Genomic DNA, 17,846 nt, shown 5'->3' on the forward strand with positions numbered 1-17,846 from the left:
AACCCCATCAGTTAGAAACACAACAAAGAAAACAAATTAAGTGCTTGAGTAAAATCCACAAAGAAATGTTGAACTGTACAATTTTAAAATCATTTTGCTCTCTATTTTACAGTTTAAAATGGCCGCCTTGCCTCCTAGTCCCTGACTCTGAATCCTGTCTAAAAATCCCTGTCTACCACCTCTAAAATAGCATCTCCTTTATCAATCTACTTTAAAAAGATATTTTGTCATAGCCCTCCATCTCTCTGTATCTTACATCTTTCCCATTCATATAGAAAATATACAAAAATTATTTCCAAAATTTGCTCCCCCTCTAGTCTTAATATAAAAATATACAATTCTCCGATATCAAAATCCTCAAAGTCAAGTCTTCTCTTCTTTCGTCTAAAGGGGCAACAGTCCTCCGGATTATGTAATCTCTCTGTCCCTAACCTTTAAYCCTGCTCACTCTGACATCATCAAAATGTGACACCTGAGCTACTTTATATCACCCTTCTCATCGTCTCATACATTCATCATCATCATCATCATCGTTATCATCGTCATCATCATCATCATGTCACCCCATTCCACCCATCAGTTCGTTCTCTTTCTCCTCCTCTTCTTCACTGGTCTCCATGGCGATTCTCATATTTGTTGAGAATGTTGCGGCAGCGACCAAGCTCCTTCCTCATGTCAGCCACTTCCTGTCTGAGTGCCTGGTTCTCTCTCTCCAGGAAGGCGGCGCGGACCGAGATCTGGTTTTCCTTCAAGCGCCGCGCGTCACGAGAACGCTTGGCTGCCTCGTTGTTCTTACACCGCCGGGACCAGTACTTATCATCCTGAAAGAGGGAGACACCGTTAGATATAGAGCTACTGACATTACCTTGTAGAGAATGATCTGACCCTGGACCAGAGGTTAGGGACAACTTCTACCAACTCTTAATACTTCTACCTACTCTCTGACTACCAACCTTGAGGTCTGCTGGCACCAGCATCTTGCGGGCCTTCTTGATCATGGGCTGTGGTTTGAGTTCGTCCTCGCTGAAGCGGTGTCTGCGGGGGTCGAAGGCGTCCTGGCCGGGCACGCTGGACAGAGCCACGTCGGCCGCATCGGGTTCAAAGCCACCCATCACATCTGGACCGTTGGATGTGGGCGTCATGAGAGGAGTGCAGGACGAAGAGGAGACAGAGGAACCAGGCGAGCCGCAGTCGTCGTTCATGCTCGATTGACTGCCTCCTGAAAGAGAGAGAATCGGTTGTTATTTTCTTATTAAACCTTTATATGAACTAGGAGATTCCATGTAGATACATTATGACTCACTGACCCCTCAGGTCCATCAGAAAGCAATAACACACAGCATTTATCTACAAGTCAAAATATGTAAAGTAAAAGAGCTGTAGAGCTGTTAGGCTGCAGTTACAGACCATGTCCACCAGGTGGTGAAAGAGAGCTACTTTCTGCTCTGAGTAACTAATAAACAGGAACGTTTTTCTCCCTGCTTTCAAGTGTGATTTCTACAGCCCAAYGTCTTTCCAAGTATCATGAGTGCGCGTTTCACTTCAATATGAATCAATTATCATGGAGAAATTGAACTCAAATGGGAACTTTACATATGCAAGAGCACTTTTCTCAACTTATCTCTTGTATAAACATTCAATATCACCCTTTTAGTCAGAGTTTATATTTCAATCCTGGTTTAATATTATTATTAACATGCCCAGACTCCTATAAGGCTGGTTTTGACAGTTTTCTTGAAATGTTTCTAAAACTGTTATACAACCGTCACCCCACCCCTTGAAATCAGTTCCCTATGTTCTATAAAGCTCACTCACCCCCTTTAGGGCCTAATGCACATAACACCTTGACATTCCTATCATAAAGACTCCAAACAGCCTTTTCCTCTTCCTATTCCTMCTTTACGAGAACACAATCAGAACACAGCCTACACTACACCCACCTCGAGTTAAGTCAATGGTCAGRTGTCTGAATGAAAACTCAAGATCATTACAAATACGTTCTCCTGTCTTGCCTCATCATTTGTGTTACACTGTAACGACTATGTAGCAAAAACATCATCCAACCTGCAATATCAATTTTGGCTTCGTCAATGCTTCTTTTACATAAATATCAGATTTGTCTTGTAAATGTGAAAGTGTCGTATTTAACTCATGTCTAAACTGTCTAAAGTGTATTATTGTGACATTGGAATACAACTGGAATGCAGCTAAAAAACAACCAGAAGGGTTAAATACAATGGCTACTGACATTCTCCATCTACTGTACAGCAGCACATCTTAATCATTACTATCTCTGTAAATCTCTCTCTTCTGCATTCAAACATTCCATTTGAACTTCAGTATCAGCAGGCAATGGGAACCTCTTCCTCCCCCCTCCCTCCCTCGCTCTCCCTCACTCTCCCTCCCACCCTCGCGTGCCTCTCCGCTCCTCCCAGTTCTCCGGTTGGCCCTGCCTCTCGTTCTCTTGCTCCAGTGCTCACAGCCTCAGCACGTGAAGGGACGCTGCACGTGCACATTGCTGTAGCGTGTGAGGTGAGGAGAGATTTAAAGACACGCGATCACAAACACTCACTACACACACCTACTTCCGCTCCCTCCCCTCCTTATCTCTGTCTCGATCTCCCTATGTACAGTAAGACCTTAGTGTTCAGTAAATGGCTGGTTGGACCTGAATTGAACATAAACCAACCAAACCAAACGCCTTTGTCAGCGCTATGAGATGCATTTGTTAAATGTCTCCTCTGTCTTTTTCTCTCAAGCAGCCTAAATGTTAAACCTAGCTCAGTGTGAAGGGTAGTTGGTAGCCTACAGGAAATTCCTGTCGTTGCTTTCTCAACCCCTCCTTGTTGTTCCCTCTCTGTCAAGTTAACTCAGCGTTAAGGGATTCCATTTGGCTTCACAGAAAATGATGCTTGGTCACCATARGAGAGGAGGTCAATATGAGTACTGAGGACAACTTAAAGAGCTGAATCACATGCAGACTCTACTACAGCCTTCTCTCTAAGGACATAGCCGTCCTGTATTGATACAGGGTCACCATGGTRTCTGCCATGTCACTGATACTCCATTTTAGTCCTTCATCTAGTTGCCACTTCACAAGGCCAAAACAACATGGCACCATAATCCTTGCTTCATTTGRCCAAACTGGACCACTGAATACATTGTCGATACCATGTAAACTGCGATACATTCACCAACCACCCACCACCCCTACAATCCCTTTCCATAGAATCACCATACACCGTCTCAATCTCCACCCCTCTCCCCATTTTCCTATTGAAGATGTGTACAATAAACAGATGTACACTGTTCCGTATTGTATCTATGGGATAAAATCATCATAGAAATCCCTGCATGTTGCCCTCCCCTCCTCCGACATCCGGTTCGCGTTACTCACCATAGTCAAGTCCTCCCTGCATGTTGGACTGGGCCACCTCCAGGCCGATGAGTGACGGGGAAGATGATGATGACGAGGAGGAGGCTGAGGAGCAGGGTGGGGGCGATGAGGGGGGGCACTGGGAACTCTGATTGGGCACCGCCGACTGGGAACTCTGGGACGGGATCTGGGCTGTACTGGAACTGTTTTGGCCGTGGRCACCGCCCATGCCGTTCTCTGTGAGGAATTCCTCCAGGTCCATGTACTGCAGCTGGAAGAGGCCTCCTTCCACTGGCAGGGTCCTCTCCCACAGGAGGGGTCCCAGGAACGCAGACTGGTTAAATCCTCCACCTGATCCTCCACCTCCTCCTCCGCTGCCACAGCCGTTACTGTTACTGCTGCTCACCCCGCTGCTGCCGGTACGCATGTTGCAGCCGCCGTTCCCGCCACCCAAGGAGTCCTCATCCATGTCTGTGATGGTTCTGTCTTTGTCTGTGATGGTGGGAGAGAAACAAAATGGAGGTTATTGGTTAGTAAAGGATGGACAGGGGTTGGAACTCTCAAGAGTTGTTGTTGTCACATCAAATGTTTGACCCTTGGTGCTGTCAGAGGTGGTTTTGGGATTATATATTTTTTTTATGTAAAAAGTGTTATGGTATCCCACTAGATACACTCCCTCAAGTCTGGTTCCTCACAAGGTATCTTCCATCTACACTCTTTGCTTTTTAGTTTTGGGGGGGAATTTATTAGGGTCAAATGACAGGATATAATTATCTTATGTCCAAAGCTGTAGGCGTTCCTGTAAACCTATTTAATTTAATTCAATGAGACAAGAGGGTGCTATGGCCCAAGCCTCATAGCTGTTGAGGTCCAGAGGCACAATTATCCTATAGATGCATCAACTCTACAGATATTGAGAGATGGATGATATCTGTGGAATGGTGTGACAGTTGGATGCATCAGCTGCACTGCTCAATGCTTCAGTCAGACCGTAACAGATGGTCATACACCAAACTGCACAAGAATCAAAATCAGAATGCTGGATGAAAAGCAATAGGATTTTTACTACATGTATGCATGTCTATGTCTATATTYGGTGAGACAAATGAATTTGTGAATATAGGCATCCATACCACAGGCCTCGCTGGTACTGTTTAGCATGTCAGATATTATACCAAAAGATGTCGTCTTAATCTGCATGCTAATCTAAAACTAAACCAGGGGATTGGAGGGGCGGAGATTATAATCCATATGAGAACATCATGCTCAGSTCACAGCAGAGTGCAACATGGGATGGCACCATCATTCTACTGGACATTTGGGGGTCATAATTGGACAGTGAGTGACCTTTGTGTTTGGATAAAAGTGTGTGTTATGCCTAATGACCATGTAATAATGTGTTACAGGGATAATGGCATATTGGTTTCCTTACCCTGTAAGCTGTCTATGGATAAGGTATGACAGTAGTTCATGCTTTGGTTTAGTTTCCCTGGCAYTGTTTCCACATGCTAACGTTTTAGCATTTGTGGCACAAATCCTATTCAAGTCATGGGACCAATATTATGTCCAAATCATCCAAAGGTATCTCAAGTTGATTGTGAAGCTCAACAAAGTCACTTATAGATGATTTGAACATGATTACTATCCCATAATTTCCTTTCTGGTTTACTGCTCTATACTATAGGAGTGGTTGGATTCYATTAACATTTTCCAAAGAGCATTTGATCCTACACTCTTAGAAACAAGGGCTCCAAAAGGGTTATTTGGCTGTCCCYGTAGGAGAACCCGTTTTGGTTCCAGGTAGAACCCTTGTTGGTTGCAGGTAGAACCCTTTTGGGTTCCATGCAGAACCCTCTACATTGAACCCAAAAGGGTTCTACCTGGAACCAAAAATAGTTATTCAAAGGGTTCTCCTATGGGGACAGCCGAAGTACCCTTTTAGGTTCTAGATAGCACCTTTTTTTCTAAGAGTGTAAGTTCTGTTCTGAGACAAAGTTTCCTATTGTGGTCCTGACCTGTATTATCAGAAGTAAAAATACAAACTGACCATGAATCAGTTCTAAAGGACAACCTCCACCACCATGTATATCCTATGGTGTGTGTTGGTTGCAGAATGTCAATCATGAATCATTATTCAGAGCTGAGTTCTGTACTGAAGAACCACACCAGTATAGCTTCTCTGTCTTGTTTCCAAACAACAAGTCAGACAGTGGTGCGTGTGTCATGCCATGTGCGTGTGACAATGGCAGGGCCAGATATTAAGTTATGCTGGTGAGCACAGCTGTCTTCACTGTACTGTACTCAATTGAGTCAGGCAGACAATGGAGACTGGTAGATATGATTTCATTGAATGTCAGTTACAAAATATRCTAAATAACAGAAAAACAACATWGGCATGCAGTGTCTGTTAGCGTAAGTGCAGCAAACTCCATCAGCAACATTGTTGCACTGTAGAGCCTTCAGTTGTAACAGCATGATAACAATGTAACAATCAAATGAAATCAAAGTTATCTTCTCACCTTTAACGTCGCAGCAGTCTTTGACRATTGCACGGTCTCCCTTCATCGGATGCTGCAGGAGGGATTTCAAACTAGCCATGGAGTTGAGGTGTCCACCGCTGATGGAGCCACCAGACTGGTTGCAATTCCCGAACTGCGGGCTAGCGCCGGCTGGGAGGTCCGGAGTCAGGAGCTGGGTGAGCTGCCTGGACATAGTTGGCCGGACCTGGTTGTTGATTAGGATCCTGRGGCGCAGGCGGAGTCGAAACGACTGGCAGATTGATCACMGCTATTCAATTAACGAGAATATTGAATTARCATTTATTATAGTTAGAATTGGGTACAAACCAGGTGCAATGAATAGTCTATTKGAAATKACATTACAAACTTGTTGAAATAATATAAAACGCATATGTGAGTGCATATCTCGACAAGATATGAGAACATTTAAGTTTGATTCCCAGGCTCAGTATACCAGAGTGTAGCCTAATAATAMCAAGCARTAGTTGCAAAACATGTCCCTTTGATTTGTTTAGAATGTCAATAAACATGTTCTTACCTTTCCCTCTATTTAGGCKATGAMGTGTTATTATATCCACTGTTGTATCATTATAATAGACAGTATTCCAGTAGATATGGTGCAACACTATATTATTTTAAATCCCYGGTGCAGRTCAAGRTGTTATTCTCCAATAGAGACMAGTTGTAMACGTCAAACTAATGACTGGTGCCCATGGTCAATTCAAAGGTGGACAAAATAAAATCCGAGCTGGARAWCAATAARTTGTTGTCGAAAAATATCCTGAGTTGATCAACACCCCAAAAAATGACGATTCAAATATGAYCAAAATGAAACTCGAAGCAAGGAAAAAGAATGTCCTGTTCCACAATGCCAAATGAACAAATAATGAAGAGCGAAAAGCGGAGAAGGCTCTGAGTACGCGCGCTATTTGTCTGGTGACAAGCTGTATTACTTTTTTTCTTTAAGCTTTCCTGTCGCTCTATCGTTCTTTCGGGAGGGGGGGGGTCCTCTTTTCCCCCGCGTACTTTGTGTAGCCAATGTACTGAAGCACGGGCTTGGATTTGGGCTGCGCGACGGCTGTCCTCTCAGCTGGAACGAACACGGGCAGTTCACGTGACGTCACAACTCATAGGGCAAGGCGCGAGAGAAGGCATGATTGGCTTATTTGTTCAATATGCATGACACAAACACACAACCCCCCTCGTGCCACACCTCGAGGGGGCACGCCAAGCACTTGTTGTTTGTATGCTCATGGACAGACGGRCGAAAACAAATGGACAGTTAGCAATCACCCGCCACCGTTATCATCATGACTTTAAATKAACGTCTTTAAATGACACTAGCAGCTGAGGGGACCTTGAGACATATCCTCTATAGAACGTTCATCTAGGCATAAAGACTATTGCCCAAATAGAGTGCCAATATGATTATTTTATTATACTGGCAATGGGCCTAGCACCATTCTATGAGCAAGCAACTGAGTGTAGACTACAGTTTTCCCAGTCCGCTTGTAAATCCAGAGAAAACGTGAGTGGCTGCCGGGTTTTCAGGCGAAAGGAACACAGCAGCACGTTGCTTCCTAAAAGCAGAATAGCTGTWATAGCGCACATGGCCCAGTCACGAGGAGGTGCAACCCTTATGCATGTTGCTCTAGCTTCGATTGGTTAAAGAAAATAATGTATCCTCCCCTAGTGAGCGCTTATTGGAAAGAACTAGGCCACCCGCCCCGCCCTACGGATTCCCCCCATGCTACGGCCGCGTGAGACCGATTCAAAGCAGAACAGCGCGAGGTGTMTGCAGTAYTGTATTTTAACCCACAGCCAAAGAGCCACAGGAAATTGTTTCCTTTTTTTTGACTGCTCGTTGGACATCGGGAAAACAATATTTAGACAGATCCCAGGAACAATATACAGCCTTATGAGGATATTACTGTGTGTACCACTCACTTGCTTTCTTTACAAATAGGCATATGCATGAGTATAATTAATGGGGAAACAATTGATACATTGATTGATGATAAACTATCATACATGTGTCTTTACTGCAAAACGAACCTTGCATGCCTTTATGCYTGACCTATTCATGATAATTAATCGGTTAGTACAATTTGAGAAGGTTTGAGAGAKCATAGAACAGGCCTACAGAAGAGGTAGTTAGAATATAGAAAAGACTGACAATGACCTTAAATTACATTCACATTGTCTAAAAATTGTTTTCTATTTTAAATCATAATCAATTTTGCTTTAAGCTATAGTAGGCTATATATTTTGTCTGTATACTCTTGTTGTTGTGGCAGCACCATCTCACCAGGTCAAATTCCTGTTACATGTAAATGTACTTAGCGAACAAAGGTGACTGACTTGATAGGTAGGCTATAATATGCTTCTTCGGCTGTAGGCCTACATGACATATGGAAAATGCACTAACACATGAACAGACCATGGTATCTAGAAATTAAAATGATAGTTAGCATTTCATGTTTATTTTAGTATTTAGACATGAATGATTGATGTTTAGTAGTATTTGGTATTGAAACAGGGGGAATAAATCCTAATGAAGCTAAATGTGCATATCCCTCTGTAGCAGTTAGTGTGACAGTGCTGCTGCCACCTAAAACATACTTAAGTCAAACCAGAACAACAGACCACAGCTGTCATATTTCATTAAGGKGAACTCTAATACTGTAGTCTACATTACAATAGCCTATATTCACACAAACTAACAGAACTAGGTCAGTAGGGCAGCCACAACTGCCTTGCAATTCTGGATGWAGACTATGTATGTTTGTATGTATGGATTTATGTTGATTATCTATCTGTGTCTTAAACAAATAGATTTATCTCACACTCGCATGCAAGCATGAGTCTGCAAACACACACACACATTTGTACACACTCGGTCACTCAGTCCCTCACATGCACGCACGGCTCAGACACGCGCACTCACTGACACACACAGCTCAGACATGGACACTGCACGTTCCGACTCTTGAATCCACCCCCTATCAGTGTAAAATCCATGTGACTGCCACACTCTAAAACACAGGGGCCAGAGTACAGTGAGCAGAAATGAGGTGCCTAATGCCATCTAGTGGACTTAACATAATACTGTAGGCTGTAGATGTCCATTATTTATTTATTTTGGGTGGTTATTAGTTGTGGCCATTTCAAATTGGGGTCATAGAAAGCAAAGCAAAACAAATAAGCATTTCTGGTAGAATATACAACATGAATTGGATTGACCTGCCAATAAGTTGGATAACCATAGTTGTGGTGCTGGATAACCATAGTTGTGGTGCTGGATAACCGTATGTTGTGGTGCTGGATAACCGTAGTTTGGGCTGGATAACCTAGTTGTGCTAAGTTGAAATGCATTTGTATATCCATGATGACATCCTGAAATCCATCAGGCCCACACAGCTATTTAACTATATCTGGGACAAAACTATTATACTGATTTTGGTATTTGTAACATTTTTCTCATTAAAGAGTCAATACCCACATGATTAGTTATCAGTAACTTTCCAGTTCTTCATCATTAGCCTTACATGATACATGGAGAAAAAGCACAGCAGAGAACACTTATGTTTTATTCAATGCTGAAGTATAATCAACAACTAWCTTTGTTTTAAGGAAATAAAGTGATAGAAATGTACTTAGAACTATTATTTTTCTTTAGAAGATAAAACAAGGCTTGACAGGGTTATGAACATGATTGCAACAACAAAAAATAAGAGAAGAGGACAGGATAAAATCCAGGTTTGGCAGGTAGACAGATGGAGTTAAACACACATTAATACATGTAATCATAACTGTTTTTGCTACTATGAAGGAACAGTAAAAGCTAAATAAAGTACTTTGTGAAAAGAGAAACACAGCAGTGATAAGATATTAACACAATATACGTTACAGTGAGCTTTTTTCATCCTGTCTTGTCTCAATATCTTGGTATAAAAGCTACAATTGTTTCCTCAGGCATGAAAATTAAACAAAGTGATCATGATTAACAAGGCTTTTTGTAAGATACACTTTTTTGTCTGGAAGTGGTATTCACTTCAATCTATTAAGATTCTCAAATGTATTTTTAAAGACGTGATTAAATCACTGGGACATTTATCAGGACTTTGTTAACTTAYGCTTAAAACCCGTCCTTTTTGGATGTCCTGAATGAATCATCACATAGTGAGTTCACAACCTCCGCAACAAACTGACCAAAACACACACATGCACCGACAGACAGACTGTCTCTCTACCAACCAGAAGTCTGTGTCCCACCCTCTCCCTACTCCCAGACAGACTGTCTCTCTACCAACCAGAAGTCTGTGTCCCACCCTCTCCCTACTCCTACTAAATGCACTTTTTACATAAAAAAATCCCCAAAAGGGCTCTAGGTGAACATCAACAAGACATAGTACACAGCAGAGACAGAGTTATCATACAGCTAGGGGTATAGAAGGGATGCTAGTAAGGCTGAGGGGGTAGAGTTAAATTAGCAGGTCAAATCACCTAAACATGTCTAATAACTGCACAGTGTCAGCCAAGCATAGTGTCAATGCACTTAAGGGTTAATGATCATATGAAAACAGTAATGTCTTTCAACATCCTCCCATACAGTTTGGATGGAAGAATTCCGGGTGATCCTTGGTTGATCTACAGTAGTTCATGTTGTTAAAACACTCGTTCTAACAGTCAGTTAGTTGAGTTGATGAGGTCCAGACAGACACCAGACCAATTCAATCGCCCCCCTCCACCCCAAAGGCTTTTGTTTTTTAAAGTCCATCTACTTCTATGTATAGTCCAAAACTGATAACCTCTCCCTTTCCTATCAATGAAAATCTAAACGCCACTACCTTAGAAGTCAGCAAGTTCAGTATCTGTACAATGTAAGCAGGGAGTGCGACATCTCCCCCTGCTCCTCTCTGCTCTTCCTCTCCCCCCTCTTGGACAACTTCAGGCTGATAGCGCCACCTCGTGGCAGTCCCTTGGCCCTATGTCGGCAGGTCACCTTGTGCCTGCGGAGGAGGGGGGCGTTCCAGAAGCGAGCAGAGCAGAGTCTGCAGGAGAAGGACCCTCGGGCGCGATGAGTCGCCCGGTGGATGAAGGCTTCCAGGAGCCTGTGAGACTGCTTCCCACACACACYGCAGCACAGACGCTCCTGGGGGGACAGGACTCTCTGGGTGTGTTTAGCTGCCCTGTGGGCTAGCAGGCCGGCCTGGCGGGCGAACATGGCGTGGGGACAGATGGAGCATGCAAAACGTTTCACTGGGACTTTGAGAGATGACAGGATTTGTATCTTCATCCCTCTTGTTGTAACCAGCTCATATCCTCCCCCTCCCGCTTCCCCCCCTCGTCTAATCTTCAACAGAAGCTTTTTCTTCCTCAGCTGTTTTTGGAAAACAGACCTCCTCTTCCTCTGGTCTTTCCTCCCCTCGTCTCTGACGAAGCCTGAGGACTCCCCCCACATGTCCCCCCTTCCCTCCCTCCTGTCGGACTTTCTCTTCTTCTTCTTGTGCCTCCTCATATCATCGTGTGATTGGATGTTCCTGTGGTGTTGTTGCTGGGACTGTGGCTCTGAACGGTGGTGGTGATGTGAAGAATGGTGGTGGTGGTGGTGGTGGTGATGGTGGTCGGATGGCAGCTCCGTGAGGGGCTGGAATGGAGCTGTGGTGTGAAGGGTGTGACTACTGGACCCAGCTGGGTAAATGTGCTCCCCTTTCACCCTTGCTGGGGAATGCTGGTGCTGAGGGGGCATGATTGTGGAGTTGGGTGGCAGGGGCTGAGAGTAGGGAGGGACACTGGAGGCTGAGGAGTGGGCCGTACCAGCATCATAGAAAAGGGGGGAGTAGCCAGCTGGGGGCTGAGGTGGCTGTTGTTGATGACTGTGGGTGACAACACTGTGACTCTGCTGCCCCCCGTGGCCCTCAGTGGAAGGTGCCATCTGAAGGAGGGCGTTGGTGGCTGCCTCGCTCTCTGACGCAGTCCCACTCACTCCACCACCAGCTGCACTGTTTACCCCYGACCCACTGCCGTCCCCTTGTGCGTTGTCAGGGCCGGTGCGGGCCAGGCCGTGCTGTGACAGCCTGTGTCGAGTGAGRCTATTGGAGTAGGCAAAGGCCTTCCCACACACCTCGCAGCTGAACAGCTTCTCACCTCCGTTCTCATGGACCGTCTGGTGATGAGCCGTCAGGTGGAAGTGATGGCGGAAAGACTTCCAGCATATGGCACAGGTGTAGAGCCTGGGCGGGGGCTGGCTGTTGGAGCCTTGAGGCTTGAYATCTTGGGGGTATGAATAATAGGAGGAGGAGCTGTTTCCTTGGTTCTGTTCCCTGTCTTGGCCCATCCCACATGACGGGTTTGTGTTGAAGTTGTTGAGGTTCTCCCCTCCTGGTGTAGCGGGGACCTCTTCCAGCTCCCCTTTCTGATGGAGCTTCCCGTGCCTCTTGAGGCTCTGGGAGTAGCCAAACTCTTTCCCACATAGGCTGCACTTGTAGTTCTTCTCCCCAGAGTGAACGGTGTGGTGCTTGGTGAGGTGGAAGGCCTCTCTGAAGTGCTTCCCACATGTACTGCAGCGGTGGGGCTTCTCCCCAGTATGGACACGGTCGTGCCTACGCAGGGTCTCGCGGCGTGCAAACCCCCTGCCGCAAACACTGCATAGATATGGCCGCGGGATGTTGCTCGACTCTCTGGGAGCTCTGGGGGTGTACTGCCTGCGTTTAGGGGGAGCGTTGGGGTCTTTGGGCTTTCTGGGTTTCCGGGGACGTTTTGGTTTGGCAGCAGGGTTCTGTGGATCATTCCCCTGCTGTTGGTTGTGGTTAATATTACCACTCATACCATCCTGGTTCCCTGCTCCTCTATAGGTCTTATCCATCCCAGATGTTGATGAAGGGGACCCCAAGGGGCCTAAGTCCAGCCCCCCCAACAGCCCTCCGATGATATCCCTCCTATCGTCGCCTCTGTTCCCACTGTTCATATCACAGTTGGCGGCAGCAGCGGCGGCGATGGCTGAGATGGCRTTGTTGACAGAGCTGGTGACGTCGTCTTCAGAGTCATCCAGGAGAGAGGACAGGGGGAGGTGCTGCTGGTGGTGATGTTGGGTTTGACTCTGAGGGTGGGGGTGCAGCGTCGGGGCCAATGGTGCCTTCCTCAGCGCCGGGCCCRCCATCCCACTGCCACAGGGGGAGGCTCCAGAGTAACACGGAGACGGGTTACCTTGAGAACGGTGGTCGTCATGGTAGCCTGTGTAACGATTCCGAGAGTAATCAGTGGGGTATTTACCATCTGGCCTGTCCCTGCTGTTAGCATTCCCTCCCCTCTCTGACTGAAACAGACCACCATCACACCCTAGCCTTGACTTCTGACCTCCCTCACCTCCCATGATCACACCCTCTTCATCTTCCTCAGTTTTCCCATAAATCACCCCTCTACTACCCTGGTAATCCCCACCTCCTACACCTTCTCCTCCGCCCCCTCCTCCCATTCTGCCCTCCCCTACAGCTCCTTCCTTGCTGCTGCCCTGTGGTTTTGATGCCCTACCTGGCTTGCCGCATGTGCCAGAGGCAGCATGGTTGAGTAGAGAGGTGCTCTCACGGAAGCATCGACCRCAGGCTGGACAGCGRAAGGGCTTGTCCTGGTGAATCTTCTCGTGTCGCGTCAGTGACTCACGGCGGTTGAAAGCCCGGGAGCAGATGCTGCAGCCATACGGGCGAGCCTCTGAGTGGATGACGCCATGCTGGAGGAGGTGCCCCTTTTTCTTGAAGTGCTTGCCACAATCTGAGCAATTGAAGGTCTTGTCAGGGCTGGGGSAGGARGATGAGGCCTGGACTGAGTTGGATGATTGTTGGGAGGACAGYGAGTTAGATTGAGAGTTCAGATCCTGGGTGGAGTGTTCCTGGGTGGAGTGTGGGAGACTGGGGTCAGTTAGTGGTTGGATATGAGTCGGGTTTGGGTTAATRCTGGCATTATTGCTAGTACCTGCTGCCGTAGACTCATGCATACGCAGGTGCCTGCGAAGGCTGGAGAGGTGAGKGAAGGTTTTGCCACACTCACCACAGTTATAGAGTGGCTCAGTGTCAGCCTGTGTAGATGCAGATGGCATTGAGCCCATGTTATCAGGTTTGGATAGGTGAGAACCATTAGTAACCAGGACTGATGCTGCAGTGGAGGAGGGGCCAGAGGAAGAGGAGGATGAGACAACTGATGATGATGATGAGGATGATGAAGAGGCAAGGAGGGATGGATCTCCTCCCAAACCTGACATGCCAACCCCTCCGCCCCCCCCAACCAGCCCTGGGGAGGGGTCGTGGCCCAGCCCCCCTGCACTGCTGCTAGCATTGGGGTTCCCACTGCTGTGGCCGCTGCTGCTGTTACTGCCGCCATCTGACTTCCTCTGTGGCAGGTAGCCAGCCATCGCTTTCTTCCTCCTACTGCTGCTGCTTCCGCCCCCACTGCTGTCCCCCTTGCCGTCATCCTTGGAGAGGGACAGATGAAGYGGCAGGGGGAGTGGCAGGCCTGCTTCCTGCTGCATCAGAGAGGCCAGCTGGTTGGAGGAGAGCACTGGGATGCCCTGGAAGTCAAAACCACCCAGGGARGAGGGCTGGGAGCCTGGGTGKAGGGGGTGGTGAGGGTGGGAGTGCGAGTGGGGGTGGGACAGGGTATGGGGAGGCAGCTGCTGCTGCTGTGGAGGCTGCTGCTGCTGTGGCTGAGCGGTAGAGAGGCCATGCGAATGAGAGGAATGCAGAGCTGGAGGYGGAGCAAGGCCTGAGCTGGATCCCTCACTCTGACCTAAACCTATCCCCAGGTGGTTGTGGGTTCCCTGTTGAACCAGAAACTGCTCTAAGCTAGCGTTAGCAGGCACCCCAGAGAGAAAGTACTGATTAGCAGCTAGCATGCAACTGAACTGCTGATGAAGGCTCCGTGCATCAGACTGGGCCCCAACCAGCTGGTGTCCCAGAGAGGTGACTGCACTGCTACTGGGGGGATTGTTAGTTACCACTGAACTGGAGGGGGAGGGGGAAGAGGATGAAGGGCCAGGTGATGCTTGGGGGACAGAGAGGCCTGGATGAAGAGGGGGTGGTGGAGGGGGGGCAACTCCCAAYCCCCCAGYACCCCCACYACTGCTACCCCCAGAAAAGTGCTCGAAGCGGCCGACCCCAGAATGGAGTTGCTCCTGTGCCAGAGCTGCCTCTGTCGGGTGGAAGGAACGCAGGAACTGTGGGTAGCCCGACACATGGCTTGAGCTGCTGCTACTCATCTTGCTTGACTTGGATCTTGAGCTWTGTGAGGACGAAGAAGGTTGTTGTTGTAGAGGKGGAGGAGGGGCGCTCATTTTGGCRAAAATAGAGGCAGAATCGGAAAAGGCRTTGCTTCTGGCCCCTTGGAGGGACCCAAGGCCTAGCCCAGACAGGAGAGCTCCTGAGGTCTCGGCCTGCTGTTGTTGTTGCTGCTGGAGCTGGTGCTGGTGAAGCTGCACCTGCTGCTGATGCTGTAGCTGTCGTTCTAACCCAAGGCCTTTGAACTGATGGGCCTGGTGTCCGCTTAACATCTCTATTATGTCCAAATTGTATTTTCCAAATTGGAACATCTCCCACTCACTGGCACATGGGGGTGCAGGAGCCACACCTCCAGCACCAGGAGCAGCGACAATGATCCCACCACTGCCGCCAACGGACGAGCTTCGGCCGAGGGATCCTGCAGTGCCACTATTTGACCTGGAACTGCCTGAGTCGCCTCGGCTCGATCCCGAACTCCGCCCGATAACACTGCCGGTCCCCCCTGTTCGCGCACTTCGGCTGCTGCTACTTCCGCCCGATCGCCCACTGCCCCCACTCTCCATCCAACAGGAGAGGGAGCAAGTGTGTGGGGAATGGSGTTATATAGTGTRAAGKGGGGGGGGGGGGGGTTTATCAAACGCGAACAGTTCTTACAGTTCTTTTCAACGTGGATACCGTATTCTCTTTTTATCTTGATGGGTTGGTGCCATTTTATTTAGTYTTAAACACTTTGTACAGTTTCATGGGGAGAAAAGGCCTTGTTTTGGTGTGCAATTGTTGTTGGTCTGTTGTTGGTTGTTGGTCTCTTGGTGTTTTATGGCACAGAACAATCTTTATTAGAGAGCAGTTCAGTCAACAGCTGTTGGTTGGCTGTTTCAGTTACAGTGTTTTCATCCATATCATTGTTTCCCTTCATCCACGTCAGTTTATTCACTCATTCTCTGGGAAGAGATGATGTTTTCTTTTCCTCACTGAAAAACAGAGACTACATTAGTCAAAATACATATTTCTGTTTGATAAAAACAGTTAAATTGAACAGCTGACATTTGTAAATACATCAACATTTGTACCATTATGATACACCAAAGTATGTATGATAAAATAACATTTTCTTTAGCTTGAAATAAATCACACACAACAAAAAAAGGTATATAATATATACACACATATATATATTTTTTTTTTTATTATTGAAAAGGGATAAAGTAGGTGATGAAAATGCAATCACGAACCTTGAACATCACATTCATAGATGCCACAAAACAAATTACACATGGTTTTGTTAACAATGTGTATATTTATGTTGTATTATCCAGGGCGCAATTGAAAAAGAGACCTAGGTCTCAATATGTCGTACGTGTTAAAATAAAGGTTAAATAAAATAAAACTTAGTAATGATATATTTTTTCAAATGTCAGTCTTACTAAAATTAATAGTTTTCCAAATGTAAGTATAGTATGCTGAATTACTATTTTATTACTACTGTTATTATAATGTATTTATTGTTTATTACTAGTGTATTACTACTGCATATAGTTTCGTATGCACTGAGCACTGTGTCACACTTTTTAAGTCCCCCTAACTGTAAATAAAACATTAATTATTATGAATTATTATTGCATGTTTATAAGACGTCGGCGAAATATTGATCACGTTATGGAAAATCTTACCTTTGAATTTTGACAGATGTCAATGAGTCAAAATATGTGTTCCCCCGACAGCGGAGGGAGATGAATTTTATGTCACAATCGCATCTTTTTGATTGCCTTTCACATTATGTTGATGACCAATCCTGTGTGGAGGACAGAAATTCAGAATCAGCAACTGTTATTCAGCACTGCAAAAATTGCATAATTGCACAATACTAGCTACGGGACTACTAACTTTGGTTGCAATTGCTTTGACAAACATTGGGGGTTTTGCAAAGAAGCGCTTACATGCAAAACTGACAGCTTTTGGTATAAACATTCTGCTATTTAGCTAGCAGATATCGCATGCAACCCATACAATACACAACACACAAGGCTTGCTATCTATAGCATAAAAAAATATGCATTCAAAAGTCAATGAATGCCTCTTGGCAGAATAAATACGAAATTGCTTATTTACCTACACATCCAAGTACACGTTCAGGATGCGGCCTGTCACGCCTTCCTACCATCTAGCTATCATTCGCTTAGCTCTCCATTTCTGCGTACTGTTTTCGGCTCGTTAGCCATAGCCATGTTCACTGATGCTGAGCTAGGTGAATGCTCGGCTCCCTTTCGCTCGAAATACTCAGTATTTGAGKCTGCAACCYTTTCCTCGCCATTTGACAGCATCAATCCCCAYTGGTAATGATGAGTTGGTGATGTTTTTGTCGGCTTAAATGTTTTGGACGGTCGGTTATAATTTTGGGGGGGTAAAAGGGAATGACGTGTGCTCACTTAACATTGGTCCTTTCCGGCCCGTGAAATATTTCCGGGTAGCATAACCTGTGGTTCAGTAGTTGTTTTGGATAGCAAGCATGCTATCTATAGCTAACTGATATTTTGCGTTGAATTATTCTTATTTACATTTAGTAAAGATTTTTTATGGTATATTATGTCAAGTCGTCACCCGTGTAKGTATCCGAATGACAAATAATGTGATAAAAATCCGTCAGAAATAGATTCAGACTCTGCGGGAGGTTGAAGCCATTTT

At 46.1% G+C, this 17,846-nt stretch overlaps 2 protein-coding genes and 1 long non-coding RNA gene across 6 annotated transcripts; 1 reads left to right on the plus strand and 2 right to left on the minus strand.

Annotated features, from left to right (window-relative positions):
- On the minus strand, window positions 1-6,998 carry dbpb (D site albumin promoter binding protein b). Of its 2 annotated transcripts, none has more exons than XM_024138666.2 (5): window positions 6,434-6,998; window positions 5,896-6,163; window positions 3,398-3,868; window positions 954-1,219; window positions 1-821 (listed from the first exon to the last, which is right to left on the minus strand). In XM_024138666.2, exons 2-5 carry the CDS (start codon window positions 6,086-6,088, stop codon window positions 606-608), a joined length of 1,146 nt encoding a protein of 381 aa, XP_023994434.1. In that variant the 5' UTR covers window positions 6,089-6,163; window positions 6,434-6,998; the 3' UTR covers window positions 1-605. The 2 variants fall into 2 exon arrangements, with proteins under 2 accessions (XP_023994434.1, XP_023994433.1); XM_024138665.2 differs by having other exon boundaries at window positions 939-1,219.
- Window positions 6,999-9,150: 2,152 nt separating this feature from the next.
- Window positions 9,151-10,184, plus strand: LOC139024469 (uncharacterized). The gene is made up of 2 exons (XR_011475794.1): window positions 9,151-9,207; window positions 9,250-10,184. It is a non-coding gene; the product is annotated as an uncharacterized lncRNA (long non-coding RNA).
- On the minus strand, window positions 9,472-17,839 carry si:dkeyp-69b9.6 (uncharacterized). 3 transcript variants are annotated; one of them, XR_011475793.1, is made up of 4 exons: window positions 17,274-17,839; window positions 16,835-16,956; window positions 10,205-16,135; window positions 9,472-10,144 (listed from the first exon to the last, which is right to left on the minus strand). XR_011475793.1 is itself a non-coding variant. In XM_024138669.2 (4 exons), exons 3-4 carry the CDS (start codon window positions 15,725-15,727, stop codon window positions 10,763-10,765), a joined length of 4,668 nt encoding a protein of 1,555 aa, XP_023994437.1. In that variant the 5' UTR covers window positions 15,728-16,135; window positions 16,835-16,956; window positions 17,274-17,839; the 3' UTR covers window positions 10,184-10,762. The 3 variants fall into 3 exon arrangements, 2 of the variants coding, with proteins under 2 accessions (XP_023994437.1, XP_023994435.1); XM_024138669.2 differs by lacking the exon at window positions 9,472-10,144 and having other exon boundaries at window positions 10,184-13,131; window positions 13,429-16,135; XM_024138667.2 differs by lacking the exon at window positions 9,472-10,144 and having other exon boundaries at window positions 10,184-16,135.
- Between the last annotated feature and the right edge of the window lie 7 nt (window positions 17,840-17,846).

This window comes from Salvelinus sp. IW2-2015, unplaced genomic scaffold (assembly GCF_002910315.2).
Source record: "Salvelinus sp. IW2-2015 unplaced genomic scaffold, ASM291031v2 Un_scaffold1547, whole genome shotgun sequence".
Taxonomy (NCBI): Eukaryota; Metazoa; Chordata; class Actinopteri; order Salmoniformes; family Salmonidae; genus Salvelinus; species Salvelinus sp. IW2-2015.